The sequence below is a fragment of the Microtus pennsylvanicus genome, chromosome 6, assembly GCF_037038515.1.
Source record: "Microtus pennsylvanicus isolate mMicPen1 chromosome 6, mMicPen1.hap1, whole genome shotgun sequence".
NCBI classification, from domain to species: domain Eukaryota; kingdom Metazoa; phylum Chordata; class Mammalia; order Rodentia; family Cricetidae; genus Microtus; species Microtus pennsylvanicus.
The window spans coordinates 58,990,171-59,004,536 of NC_134584.1; the positions used below are offsets into that span (position 1 = coordinate 58,990,171).

Sequence of the window (14,366 nt, forward strand, 5' to 3'; positions counted from 1 at the left end):
TGTGTCTGCGTGTGTCTGTCTGCTTTCAAGTCTCTGTGGAATGTCCACAGGTAATCCAAATAAAAATACAATACTATCTCACAATGTGTATTATTAAAAAATTTACCCTCCAGATCCCTGGGTGAAAAGTGACAAATTCAAACAAGTGGCTTTGCTACCGGTTTTGGGTTTTGTCGTGTTAGAAAATGTGCTAAGAATCCGAGAACCCATGTCACTTTATTGCTACGGTGTAGGTCATTTGAGTTAGCTCATGACTTCTGCATAGTCTAAGACAAACGAGCCAAGAAGGAACGTAACGTAAAGCAGTTACTGCAGGAACACACTGTGTGAGCCCAGCTGACCTTGTCTGTGCTGAAGTGTTTTCCTTACACACAGGTACTAAACTACTCTGCACAGGCGCTAACTGAGCTATGTCTGCTGGGCATCAGGATGAAGATGTGCTTTTCTCCACTTAATGTGGTCTGGGGCTCTCAGGTAACTTGCATCAGACACAAGGGAATGAAAGCTCTCAAATAAGCGATTTTATTCCTATCCATGATTGCAGACATTTACAAAACCATAACATCTGAGTTCACCTTAAAAAATAACTTATATAAAGCAGTGATATACACAGCACAAAATAGTTCAGGGAGGGGCAGGAGCAACCTTTAATAATTAAAATGTAAACGTGAAAAAAAAGGATGGAATAAAAGTCCCTACTCACTTCTACTTAAGATGTCATGTGATAATATCTTACAATGTCCTGTGGGTCGATGCACGTATGCGCATGGAGCTCTGCACACACGGCGCACTCTTCCCCACACATATACACACACAGATGGTTATTCGCAGTTCAGTTTAGGGTGACTCTAATGGGCCACTCCGCACAGTTGTGTGAATCACATTTGGACCCGCTTTCTTCACAAAAGAGGGGAGAGAGCAGGAGCTAGAAGGTTGGTTTGGTTGACTGAGATCCCTTTAACTGTACACTGATGAGCAGTTTCTTCCGTGGTAGTTCTGTGAAGGGCTGACTCACGATGGTCGTCATGAGGAGACGTGGTAATGGATCACACACTCATGGTCATGCTGGGGGAGTACTACAAGGACAGAAGGATAAATGATAAGTTTTAGTTTCTATGGACATTTATGCATGCATTTGTAACCTTGTGAAAATAAGGAACTATAACAATAGGTGTTTATATGGCTTTTCTTAATTGTGAAATTTTAAACTATGTCCTCTACTAGGACATAGATAATCATCCAGTCCCTCAGACACTCCTTCTGGGCAGATGAGGGTTCTGCAGACACTTGTAACAATCTGGGCAACTGGAATCCAAGGATGGACCACACTGAAGGGAGTCTGAGGACCAACCTTTGCTATGTACAGCCAAGTGAGTGGGGACTTCTCTACACTCTCAATCCACTCTTCTGACCCTGCTATCAACTATTCTGAAGGTACCAAGGAGTGTGGAGATGATTGAACACATAATCCTTAAATTATAGACTTGACTAGACACACAGGGAGTGCTCAGTACATGAACAGTCTAGGAAACAAAGCAACTGTCAGCTCTGCAGAGTCTCATGGGAGCACGAGATGCTCCAGTGTGCACTAGCACAGAGCCCCGCCCAGCATAGTCCATTGCAGGAAACAGCAGGGACCCCAGATGCTCCAGTGTGCATTAACATAGACCCCCCCCTACCCAGCATCAGTCCACTGCAGGAAACAGCAGGGACCCCAGATGCTCCAGTGTGCATTAGCACAGAGTCCCGCCCAGCATCAGTCCATTGCAGGAAACAGCAGGGACCCCAGATGCTCCAGTGTGCATTAACATAGACCCCCCACCCAGCATCCGTCCACTGCAGGAAACAGCAGGGACCCCAGATGCTCCAGTGTGCATTAACATAGACCCCCCACCCAGCATCAGTCCACTGCAGGAAACAGCAGGGACCCCAGATGCTCCAGTGTGCATTAGCACAGAGCCCTCGCCCAGCATCAGTCCACTGCAGGAAACAGCAGGGACCCCAGATGCTCCAGTGTGCATTAACATAGACCCCCCCAGCATCAGTCCACTGCAGGAAACAGCAGGGACCCCAGATGCTCCAGTGTGCATTAACATAGACCCCCCACCCAGCATCCGTCCACTGCAGGAAACAGCAGGGACCCCAGATGCTCCAGTGTGCATTAGCACAGAGCCCTCGCCCAGCATCAGTCCACTGCAGGAAACAGCAGGGACCCCAGATGCTCCAGTGTGCATTAACATAGACCCCCCCAGCATCAGTCCACTGTAGGAAACAGCAGGGACCCCAGATGCTCCAGTGTGCATTAGCACAGAGCCCTTGCCCAGCATCAGTCCACTGCAGGAAACAGCAGGGACCCCAGATGCTCCAGTGTGCATTAACATAGACCCCCCACCCAGCATCCGTCCACTGCAGGAAACAGCAGGGACCCCAGATGCTCCAGTGTGCATTAGCACAGAGCCCTCGCCCAGCATCAGTCCACTGCAGGAAACAGCAGGGACCCCAGATGCTCCAGTGTGCATTAACATAGACCCCCCCACCCAGCATCAGTCCACTGCAGGAAACAGCAGGGACCCCAGATGCTCCAGTGTGCATTAACATAGACCCCCCCCACCCAGCATCAGTCCACTGCAGGAAACAGCAGGGACCCCAGATGCTCCAGTGTGCATTAACATAGACCCCCCCCAGCATCAGTCCACTGCAGGAAACAGGGACTCAACTTTACAGTATGGTGAGGCTGACAAGTGACCTACGGTGAGGTTTTTGGAAATTTCAAACATCATGTGATTTCCGTTTACTTAAATGTGAATCAGCACACGCAGCTGGAGGCTGTCGTCAAGAGTGCACAGCTCTGGAGCTTCTGAATAGGACAAGCACCTTTCTCAAATGGTAGCGGTCTACATAGGAAAGTTGCTTCTAAACTAAAATAAAAATGTGGACCTTGGAATATTTTAATGTTTGATGGGAAAACTGCAAAAACCACTCCAAAGGGTGATTTCTATCATTGTTCTACTAACGATGGTGTCTCAGGATGAGAGATAAGTGAAGTCCAAAGTACGATTCCACACTGCAGAGCCCAATAAGGAACTGACAAGGGGCACGAATATTTACAAAGTTGGCAGAACGGGGAAAAGTGGAGGGAATGCAGGCAAGCTGGGATGGACTGCAGGCATGGGCTGAGGTTCAGATGAGCTCAAGGGATAAGAGGTCCCCAGGTAAGCATACGTGTGACAGAGACTGGATTCTCTGGACCAAAGCCCTTAGGATGCAAACCCCAAATGCATTGCTCTGAGTAAATGTAGAGAATGAGGTAGAGGAGGAGGCTGGGAAAACAGTGGCCGAACCACAAGGTGGGGAGGGCGCACTGTCAATTCTTTAAACATTGCTCATCCAAGTAGAATCTATTTGTCGCTGAATAGCCTTGAGTTCCGCATTGTTACAAGGACGGTAAGTCAGTAAAGTAGTTTAACTGACTCCTATGGCAGATAATAGGGAACATTGGATAATAAAAAGGAAGGAAAAATGAAATGATTGAATTGTATTATAATCTCAAAGAATAAAAAATTAAAAATGCATTCTAACTCAGAAAGAGGAAAAAGGCAAGATGAAAAATTCAAGCTAAAACCAAATCAACACCCGTTTGCCATCATCCTCAAGGAATGCTTGGAGCCACCCTGTGCTGAAATGAAAACACATCCAGTTCCATGGCAATGTGACATAAAAAGTCCCATAGCAACAGTAACTTCAGCATGCTGCAATTTATTACCCTCTGCCCGTGACTAAACATATTTAGTCATGTAATATAGTTATATAAAAACTGTAGCACACAGTTATAGCCAGAGAGTAGGACAAGCAATAAGAAAAGAGAAAGGTGCATCTCTACAGCAAAGTGGGCAAAGCAATTTAACTCAGGCTTTCCATGGTCCTTGTAGCCACCATAAGAACTGGGATTGCCTTTAGGTGGTGATGGAACATTCTACTCTGTCCTAGCCAGTACAAGTTCCATATACATATACATGTGGCTTCTAACTTCTTGAGATGTAGCTATTGAAAATTCAGAAGTGAAAACATCCATGTTTAACTTTAATCAAATATTTAAATTGCATGGCCAGATCACCAGCATTTTTCAAAATAAGGGCTTTGCTGAGAGTTGCTGTATCTGTGACCTAAAGTAGCAGATAGGTGACCTTGAAGCAAGGATCGCTTCCTGCAGACCTCACAGGAAACTCTTCAGAGAATCTCTGGGACTCCAGAGACCCTCCCATCCAATGTGCAGCCCAGGCAATCTGGATTTAAGACACCCTGGAATCCTTTCTTCCTAAGTGCCATTCCAGCTCATTCATATACAACATCAGGGAAGATTATAAGATGCTTCTCATTCTAATGTCCATTGCCCTGGTGTACACGTGTGCACACTCTGCTGTCAAGTGTTGGATCAGCTGCTATTGTCCGTCAACACTAGTAGTTGTTACAATGTGGCGGATCAAATGTTTTGAGAAAATTCTTACAGAACAGTAAAATGTTGGTATATCAGGAAGTCAGAAGAAGTTGCTTAGCCCATAACAGAAACTGAGGGGAAAAAATTAGATGCAAGACGCCGAGGCTCAGGGCCAATCAGAAAGGAATATTAGTTCCTAGAAATAATACTCAGAGTTTACAAGAATCTAATACAGTGTAATTTCTGAGCAGTACACACAACTGCAGAACGTGGGATTGTCTCTGGTGCAAAACAAGATACTGGTGTCTGGGTGTTCCTAGGCCGTGTGTCATACGCTCCCGGAAGGCTGTAGACTGTCCGTTTCTATTACTAAACTATTTCAGGAAAATGAAACTAAAGGGAATTATAGAATTCTAGGAAAGCTCCCAGAATGCAAGCAAAAGGAGTGTTTCCAGGGCCGCCTTCTTTGGAGTACTGAAGAGGTGCACTACATTTTCCCAGAAAGGAAGAGCGAGCACTAACCGGACTGCCCCGCTGAGAGGCCCGCGCTCTCCCTGGTGTCTGGTGCTGACTCACATCAGCGTTTCTGCTGTGCTGTTCCTAGCACGCAACGAGACACTGTGATGTCTGAGTCACAGCGCTGTGATATCCGGTCATACTGTCTGGAATGACTAAGCTAGTTTGTTCTCCTCAGACAATACAATGACCCCTTAGCTACTGAGAGCACTTTTGCTTGGCTTAGGGGAAACAGTAAACTGAAAGCTATTATTTTAAACATATGTCTACCTAGCCTGCTTGTGTATCTTGAGGTAGCATGTCCTAGTATGAACTGCAGTCTCTTCCTTCTTACCACCTGGCTGATACTCCACAGAATCCATTAGATACAATCATAAATCTGAAGTGCGTTTTAGATCACACCACGTTCTATAAACATCCTGTTTTCTTAGTGACAAACAGGGAATAGTTCTTATCCTCTGAATATAATGTGAAATAACTCAATGTTTGTGTCACTACCTAAGCAACCTGGGCTTACATTTCCCCACAACAGCGAAGCAGATGATGGAGAGGAGAGGCGAGGTCTGCCCAGCAGCCTGTCATTGTTCAATACTGTCGTTCCAGTAACGTAAAGACTCATCTGGTTATAGACAAACTCATGTGTAAACGTTTTTCTCCAAATTAATGCAACAAATTAATCCAATTGCATTTATTCTTCTTTTGGGCCACGTTTGTATCTACACCATGGAAACCAAACATTACAGCATGTGAACACTAGGGGGCAGCTCTGCTTTACTCATTCTGCTCCACCAAGCACGTTTGTAGTGGATTTAGGCGTTTTTGTCTTGATAGAATTAAATGCAGTAGCAAGAGGGAGAGAGTGGCAAGAGCACTAGCACTAAGCAGTTGTCTGTCTCTCTGGCCTCTGTGCTGTGACCTCTAGGGAAAAGTGACAAGTCCTCAAAGGGCAGACTGTTCCTTCAGAGTTACACGCAGGAAAACCTAGACTTTGAACACTTGTTTACTGGGATCTGTGAACTCACTAAATGGTTCTCCTTCTGAGTCAGGGCAGTCAGGCGTGGTCAAGGGTCGGCTGAGGAAACCCCGCTCCAGCTACTCTCACCTAAGTGCTCCTGAACGCTGCCAGGAGGCACTCGACACTCGCTGCATGTTCGGTTTTGCATTCATTTTTCAGTTACTGTATATTCAGAGATTTTTACTGTTGCTCAATCTCCCCACACACATTTGGTCATAAGCCGTAGTTTGTGAGTCTGGGTTACAGGAAGTCAGAGCCCAGTGGATCAAGAAAGGCCAAGCTAAGTTGCAGTTAAAGGGAAGAATGAGCTGCAGAGTCCAGCGAGAATGATAATGTATAATATATTCCTCAAGAAGCCAAAGCTTCTTTATGTAAAAACACATAAGGCAGCACTGAGGAGGTAAAGCCAGGCAGATCTCTGTGAGTTCGAGGCCAGCCTGGTCTACATGGAAGGTTCCAGGGCAGCCAGAATACATTGAGAGGCTCTGTCTCAGTCAAGCAAGAAGAAAGCAAAGAAAGAAAGAATATCCATTTCAACAGATCTTGTGTTTAATAAATTGTAAAAAAAAATATGTGCACCAAAGAATTGTTTTAAAATGCATTTATGATTTATTACCAGCAGGTGTTTGATCTGTAAGTAAGTCTGTTTTATACCTATATGCCTAGAGTTGCACAAATATTACGGGTTTCAAGTGGGACATTTAAGAGGCCATCATAACCACTTCTGAGGCAGGCTTTTCCTAGGTCAACAGTTGTGCAGATTTCGTGTATGAGTGAGGCCACATGATGCTTCTTCTGTGCCTCTCTCCTGTGACACTGTCCTCTAGTTTGGTCAAAGTTGTTAACATAACAAGATTGTATTCCTGAATGGAGTGGTATTCAACTACATGTATGCTCTATTTCTAATCCATTCACAGTAGGCTCCATCCCTTCACTGTCAATAGTGTATTATAGCATACAGAATGCTAGTCTGACACGTAAACTTCTGCTAGTGGAATTGTACTCTTAAGGACTGGTATGTTATACTCCTCACTTAGAAAACGTCATTTCTTACTCTAAAACTGCCTACAGCACAATAAATGAACTGAACTGACTTACCATACACCTCATTAAATTATGTTACTTCTGGAAGAATTTAAAAAATAAATGTCTCCTATTAGATAAAGTGAGCACTGAAAATGATTGATTTGTCCATATTCCTGAAGTAAATCAGTGACTAGGGCTCTAAAAACGAATTCCTGTAATCTCCTAAGTGACTAAAACCACGTGGTGTCTCCTGCTTTCTCGAGCTCGCTCACTGACAGCTAAGCCTTCTCATACAGTTTTATCTACCCTCTTTGTCCTCACCAGTCACAGAAATAAAGCAAACCAGCAGAAAGCAAACCTTTTATAGTCTAAGCTCAGGGGCAGCCTTGTTTCTAGTGGCGACTATTGGTTGAGAGCACGGAGCCAAAGAATCCACAGACCGTCCACCCCTGGGCTCCATGTGGGGTGCCCGTCACTCTACACGAACGAAGACAGATGTCAGCCACGGCTAACAGGTGGTGGTGGCTCTGGCAAAGGCGGAGTCTGGAAGTTTGGTAGCAGGGACTGCCTCTGCCCTCCTAGAGTCTGCCAGACTCACTTGTGGGGGCATGGGTCATATACTGATAAAGCCCACCCAGGCCCTGCAACAGTTTCCTCTATGATCCTACAGAGAGCAACCCTCCCCATCACTAACTGGGTCTTTTATCCCTAAACTGCCAGCCTGACTCCCAGAAATCCTGAGTCCATTGGGTTTTGAGGGGACTCTGAGAAACTAAAAAAAAATCCTTGAGTGTTTCTAGAGTTAAATAACAGTTAAGAATCATTGCATTACATGGTAACTCTTTGAGAAAGACACTTCTTGTCTCTTCGGCCTCCCAGTGTCTAGCATACTGCCTTGGCACACAGAAGTGCTTAGGTACTGCTCGCTAAATAAATAAATGAACTTTACAGCTTCACTTTTTGTCCTGTCCACATATATATTTGAAGACAACCTTCCTGTCCACATGTGTGAAGATGACCTATAGCTCTATAACAGCACTTTAAAATGCCATGGGCTGCAAGCTCAGGCTGACAGACCACCAATGTGACCTTCACTGCAGCAAGAGTGTGAGGCCAAAATACATGTAGACTATTGTCACAGACTTACTATGCCAAAATCAAGAACAGATCTCATTTTGCACCTACTCATTTTGCTAGGAGGTAGGACAAACCAAATGGGCAAGCTGATTTCATTTTATTTGTAACATGGATGTTCTCTACAGGAAAATTAGTATTATGGTTTTGATAACTGCATATAAATAAACAGGTCTCTTAGAACTCTTCTCATAAAACTGCACTTGAAGATGCTTCTGCCTTCTAGAAGATCAGCATATCGAACACTTTGTAAACATCAGTAATAACAGTTGTAGGCATTTATACTGATAGGGGCGCTTAAGCCTTTCAGTACATAATAACACAGTCAAAGAAATACTTACACTCTCACTCTGAAAAGGATTTAAGAAATTTCCCCCCATTTCACCGTCATCCCTTGGGGTGCCCGGCTGGTTACTCAGGCTCATATTATTGGGAGAATTCTGTAAACGAGATTCAGAAAAGAAGTCATTGTTGAAGATGCTCATTCCCTCCCACAGTGCCATGTCCCAAACACTGAACACACAGTGGCTGGCAGTCCTGTGACTCGCCCCGTCCTCGCCCTCTACCCCACGGCAATGGGTTCACAAATGGGAGTTTGAGAACAAGCGCACCCCAGTAATCTACGATAACTATTTTCTTACTCCAGAATCAATGTTTATTCAATTCCTCACCCTCGGTGTATAGTGTTTCTAGAATGCTATAGTTAAAACCAACCAACCAACCAAACAACCAAACAAACCCCTAGCTTTCCCAGCAGGAGAATGATGAAGACAGCCTACCCATGGATAAGGCATGATACAGGCTAACTCCCTTACGAATTTTACTAATAAAACGTTCAAAGATCACTGCTTTAACAGACATCTCCCTTTAACTGTGTGCATGTTAGAGATAATACTATTTCAATTATTTTTATGTGAGTCATAAGGAAGAAAGATCGTTACCGAGAGAGGTGCCTTAGGACCAGAAAGCTCACTGTCAGAGGGAAGAGATAGGGACCATCATTCCACTAGAGAAACACCCTACCATTAGTTTAAATGGACAGTTCCTACGGAAGCTCTCGGAGACAAAGCAGCTGCTATTACCAATCAGCACGAAGTCGGCTGGGCCTTTGCCCAAGTTGGTTCATCTTATCTCCTCAGTGTACTCTGAACTATCACAGTATCAGGCTGTCCACGCCAACAGGAAACACAGAACGGCATATTAATCATGTTTATAAGGCCATGCAATGGGGATTGAAGGAAGCATTTTAAGCTATAATTTATCAAGTTTAAAAAATTCAGGAACAAACTCTTTGTTATTGTAAATGGAGAAAGATACTTAGATTGCTTTTGCCCTAAACCATATGGCTTATATTTCAGTTTTTTTTTTTAAAGAAAGTTTCTTAGAGGATTTTGATTTACTACAGCAAGTCCCATCACAAACACTAAGTTTTATGAACGAGTTCCTAAAGGACATGTGCTTTGTGAGACTGTGGCTAGCCTGTAAAGCCGAGGCAGGCAGATGAGCTGCTGTAAATGCAGCTCCCATCTTGTCTCACTGCGCCCCCTGCAGGGAGGATCTGAGAGCAAGGATCCTCTGAAGTCCATAGGAGTTCTATACGCCAAGGGCTCAGAACCACACTTGCACGGCAGAAAGAGAATTCTACCATTTCTGGTAAGTTTTTCCTCCAGAATGCTAGTTACCCAAGAATAAAGAAAGGCAATTGCACTTTGAAGTCAACCTGACAACTTTATTCCTTTTCAAATTTTTATTAAATGCATCATTTTAGATTAATTATTAGAGCTGCTAATTAATAAACTGTGCTTTGCAAACAGGAATGACATTGCTGACTGTGGTGGTCTGAATGAGGATGGCCCCCAGAGGCTCATAGATTTGCGAACTTGGTAGGACGGTTCATAGAGGACAAGGAGGTGTGGCTTTGCTAAGTCCATGCCAGCTACTGCTCCATGCAATCTTGTCTGCCACCATGCTCCCGCCATGGCACGGCCATGGACATCTTTGGAACAACAGGCGCCAAATTAAATGCTTTCTTTTATAAGTTGCCTTAGTCATAGTAACCACCACAACCATTACAAAGTAACTAAGATTTAGTTCAGAAAAGTAAAGCAAACTTTGTTCGAGGGTTTTCACTGGATATCTGGTGTGGTTTAGATATGGGTTGTACTTTTCACATATTGTTCTTTATTCTAAAAGTTTATCTAACTTCAAGCCTGATTCCTGAATCAAAGTGTTGGTTTTATTTTAATTTGTATTTTAATTAATATTTTAGTGCTGGTATTTGAATCTATATGTTTGTATATGCTAGGCAAATGCTCTACCATTTAGCTATACCTCTATACCCCAAGGTATTGATTTGATAATATTTATCATTAAAAATAACACTGGCTTTTTTAAAACAACACTTCCGTTAATAATTTCTATTTTCATGCAATCTCTTCATAGCATGGGGGCTCAAACTCAAGTTTCTTTAAGGGGGTGGGCTCTACAAGTAAGCTGAAAGGAATTTTATAAGACTACAACATAAATCAACGCAGCACTAGATCTCTGAGACCCATTCCTTCTAGTTACTGGATCATGTTAGAAAAACTTAAAATAATAAGGACAAAACATGTCGCTTAATTTTTCTCTGAAGTATTGTCTGCCAAGGTTGTGAAAATGACACGAGTCATTTAAAGAAACTGAGCTGCACAAAAATCAGTGGAAGATGAAGACTTAGGCAACAGAGCCCCTGACACCCGAGGCTGTCAAGACCGGTGATGAGTGCAGCTGGCAAGAACTGTGGGGCACTTCATCTCACTGTGGCGTCATCCGTGGGCAGTGTCTCCAGTGGAATCGTCACTGAGGCACGGTCCCCGTGCAGAAAGGGACTTAGTGACCAGAAAGGCACAGGTTTTGAGCACATATTTAGGAAATGGGGAGCATGACAAAGAATCCAGAAAAGGATTATTTTAGGATTATTTTTAATCATGCTGATGACCTTTTTATTTCAGTAGATGGGTGTGCTGCATACTTCTACTATAAGATTTAGCTTTAAAATACAATTCAGATTTTACTGATCTCATATTCAAGGGACTCTACTACATTCCCACTTACCTTTCTCCAGTTGTAAAGAAATGCTCATTAAATATATAAGAGATATCACACATAGCCAGGCGGTGGTGGTGCACGCCTATAATCCCAGCACTTGGGAGGATCTCTGTGAGTTTGAGGCCAAGATGGTCCACAAAGTGAATTCCAGGACAGCCAGGACTATTTATTACACAGAGAACCTTGTCTTGAAAAACCAAAAACAACAACCAAAAAAAGAAAAACAAAACAAAAAACAAAAAATACCCATCACACACAATTCCCCTAGCTAAATGTTTACCTCTCTTGAGTTTTGTAGCTTGTGCTTAATTTTTTAGAATGTATTATTATTATGTGTATGTGTATGCATGTGTGCTGTGTGCATGTGTGTGTACTGTGGGCATGTGTGTGTGTACTGTGGGCATGTGTGCGTGTGTGTACTGTGGGCATGTGTGTGTACTGCAGGCATGTGTGTGTGTGTGTGTGTACTGTGGGCATGTGTGTGTGTGTGTACTGTGGGCATGTGTGTGTACTGCAGGCATGTGTGTGTATGTACTGTGGGCATGTGTGTGTGTGTGTACTGTGGGCATGTGTGTGTACTGCAGGCATGTGTGTGTGTGTGTGTGTACTGTGGGCATGTGTGTGTGTGTGTACTGTGGGCATGTGTGTGTACTGCAGGCATGTGTGTGTATGTACTGTGGGCATGTGTGTGTACTGCAGGCATGTGTGTGTATGTACTGTGGGCATGTGTGTGTACTGTGGGCATGTGTGTGTGTACTGTGGGCATGTGTGTGTGTGTGTGTACTGTGGGCATGTGTGTGTGTACTGTGGGCATGTGTGTGTGTACTGTGGGCATGTGTGCGTGTGTGTACTGTGGGCATGTGTGTGTGTACTGTGGGCATGTGTGCGTGTGTGTACTGTGGGCATGTGTGTGTACTGTGGGCATGTGTGTGTGTGTGTACTGTGGGCATGTGTGTGTACTGTGGGCATGTGTGTGTACTGTGGGCATGTGTGTGTGTGTACTGTGGGCATGTGTGTGTGTACTGTGGGCATGTGTGTGTGTGTACTGTGGGCATGTGTGTGTGTACTGTGGGCATGTGTGTATGCTATGGGTATGTGTGTGTGTGTGTGTGTACTGTGGGCATGTGTGTGTGTACTGTGGGCATGTGTGTATGCTATGGGCATGTGTGTGTGTGTGTACTGTGGGCATGTGTGTGTGTACTGTGGGCATGTGTGTATGCTATGGGCATGTGTGTGTGTGTGTACTGTGGGCATGTGTGTGTGTACTGTGGGCATGTGTGTATGCTATGGGTATGTGTGTGTGTGTGTGTGTGTGTACTGTGGGCATGTGTGTGTGTACTGTGGGCATGTGTGTGTGTACTGTGGGCATGTGTGTATGCTATGGGTATGTGTGTGTGTACTGTGGGCATGTGTGTGTGTACTGTGGGCATGTGTGTGTGTACTGTGGGCATGTGTGTGTGTACTGTGGGCATGTGTGTGGGCATTGTGCTGTGGCATGCAAAGGTCAGACACAACTTCAAGGGGTCACTTCTCATTCCACCTTTACCTGAGTTCTGGGAGGTCAAACTCAGGGTTCTGGACTCATAATGCCTATATTTACTGAGCCATTTTGCTGACCAGTCTTCAATTTTTATTTTTTTAGCAAGTTTTTCAAATCCTCTCTTAATTGTTAAGTTATTGTTTCTAATAGCCACAAACACAAGATCCAAACTTTTATTTTTTTTCCAGTTTTGTCTGTTCAGTTACATAGAGCTTCTTAGGGGACAGGGATCCTACATTTGTCGTATTTGGGGTTAGAGCCCAGCATGCTGCCTTGGCCCACTGTTCGTTCGTTCTTTCTTTCTTTCTTCCTTCTTCCTTCCTTCCTTCCTTCCTTCCTTCCTTCCTTCCTTCCTTCCTTCCTTTCTTCCTTCCTCCTTCCTTCCTTCCTTCCTTCCTCTTTCTTTCTTTCTTTCTTTTTCTTTCTTTTCAGTCCTTCCTTCCTCTTTCTTTCTTTCTTTCTTTCTTTGTTTCTTTCCTTTCCTTCCTTCCTCTTTCTTTCTTTCCCTTCCTTCCTTCCTTTTTCTTTCTTTTCCTTCCTTCCTTCCTTTTTCTTTCTTTCTTTCTTTCTTTTCCTTTCTTCCTTTCTTTCTTTTCCTTCCTTCCTTCCTTCCTCTCTTTCTTTCTTTCTTTCTTTCTTTCTTTCTTTCTTTCTTTCTTTCTTTCTTTTCCTTCCTTCCTCTTTCTTTCTTTCCCTTCCTTCCTTCCTCTTTCTTTCTTTCTTTCTTTCTTTCTTTCTTTCTTTCTTTCTTTTCCTTCCTTCCTTCCTTTTTTTGAGACAGGGTTTCTCTATAGCTTTGGAGCCTGTCCTGGCACTAGCTCTGTAGGCCAAGCTGGCCTTGAAGTAACAGAGATCCACCTGCCTCTGCCTCCCAAGTGCTGGGATTAAAGGCGTGCGCACCTGGCTCATTGTTCTTTACTAATGAAAGTATCCCTGTGTGAGGAGTAACCACTTGAGGACAGAGAGATGGTGTTTGTTTCCAGAGAAGTCTTTTTTTTTTTCTTTCTCACCGATCACATCAATACTTAACACACAACACAGAGTCAACTAATGCTTAGGTGTTAAACAAGAAAACTAGCAGTTCATTAAGCAGGTTACTAGCATTGGAAAATATAAAAGTTAGTATTTAATTCATCATTGTAATTCTATTGGAAAAATATTAAAAAAGGAATTTATAAGTGATAAAGTCCTTGTCCCTATAGAATTTTGTTTGTTTGTTTGGCATAAAAGGTTATAGTTTATTAATGCAAGCTTTAGGAAGATGTTCTATAGCAATTAAGACATTCCAAGTTTATGTTCAGAACAATCTCTAGGTACAAGAATACACTACTCAAATGTGACCGTAATGGTTCACAGCTAACTGAGGAGAGCTCAGGAAAGGGCAGCTCCAAAACCGACGGCTGTAATACAATCACACGGGGCCTCTTGCTTTGGAAAGAAACATTATGAATACCATTTCTCACAGAGGCAACTTAGTGCCTGTTATAAATCAATGTTTTTCCAGAATACATCTCTGTTTCCAAACACCTCCCCTAAGTGTCCCTAGACCTCGGATGGCAGGCAGACCCCAGGCAGTGGCAGGGCTGCCCTGTGTAATATCTGCGGGTCAGAAA

The 14,366-nt window shown here is 43.7% G+C and overlaps 1 protein-coding gene across 4 annotated transcripts in view; it reads right to left on the bottom strand.

Annotated features, from left to right (window-relative positions):
* Nucleotides 1–508: 508 nt before the first annotated feature.
* Nucleotides 509–14,366, bottom strand: part of Ssbp2 (single stranded DNA binding protein 2) — a 255,173-nt gene continuing 241,315 nt past the window's right edge. For all 4 annotated transcript variants that reach the window (XM_075976344.1, XM_075976346.1, XM_075976345.1 and 1 more), the window contains 2 exons: nucleotides 8,468–8,566; nucleotides 509–1,076 (listed from right to left, as the gene is read on the bottom strand). In XM_075976344.1, the coding sequence (XP_075832459.1) occupies nucleotides 1,047–1,076; nucleotides 8,468–8,566 (129 nt within the window). In that variant the 3' untranslated portion in view covers nucleotides 509–1,046. The remainder of the gene's footprint in view (nucleotides 1,077–8,467; nucleotides 8,567–14,366) is intronic.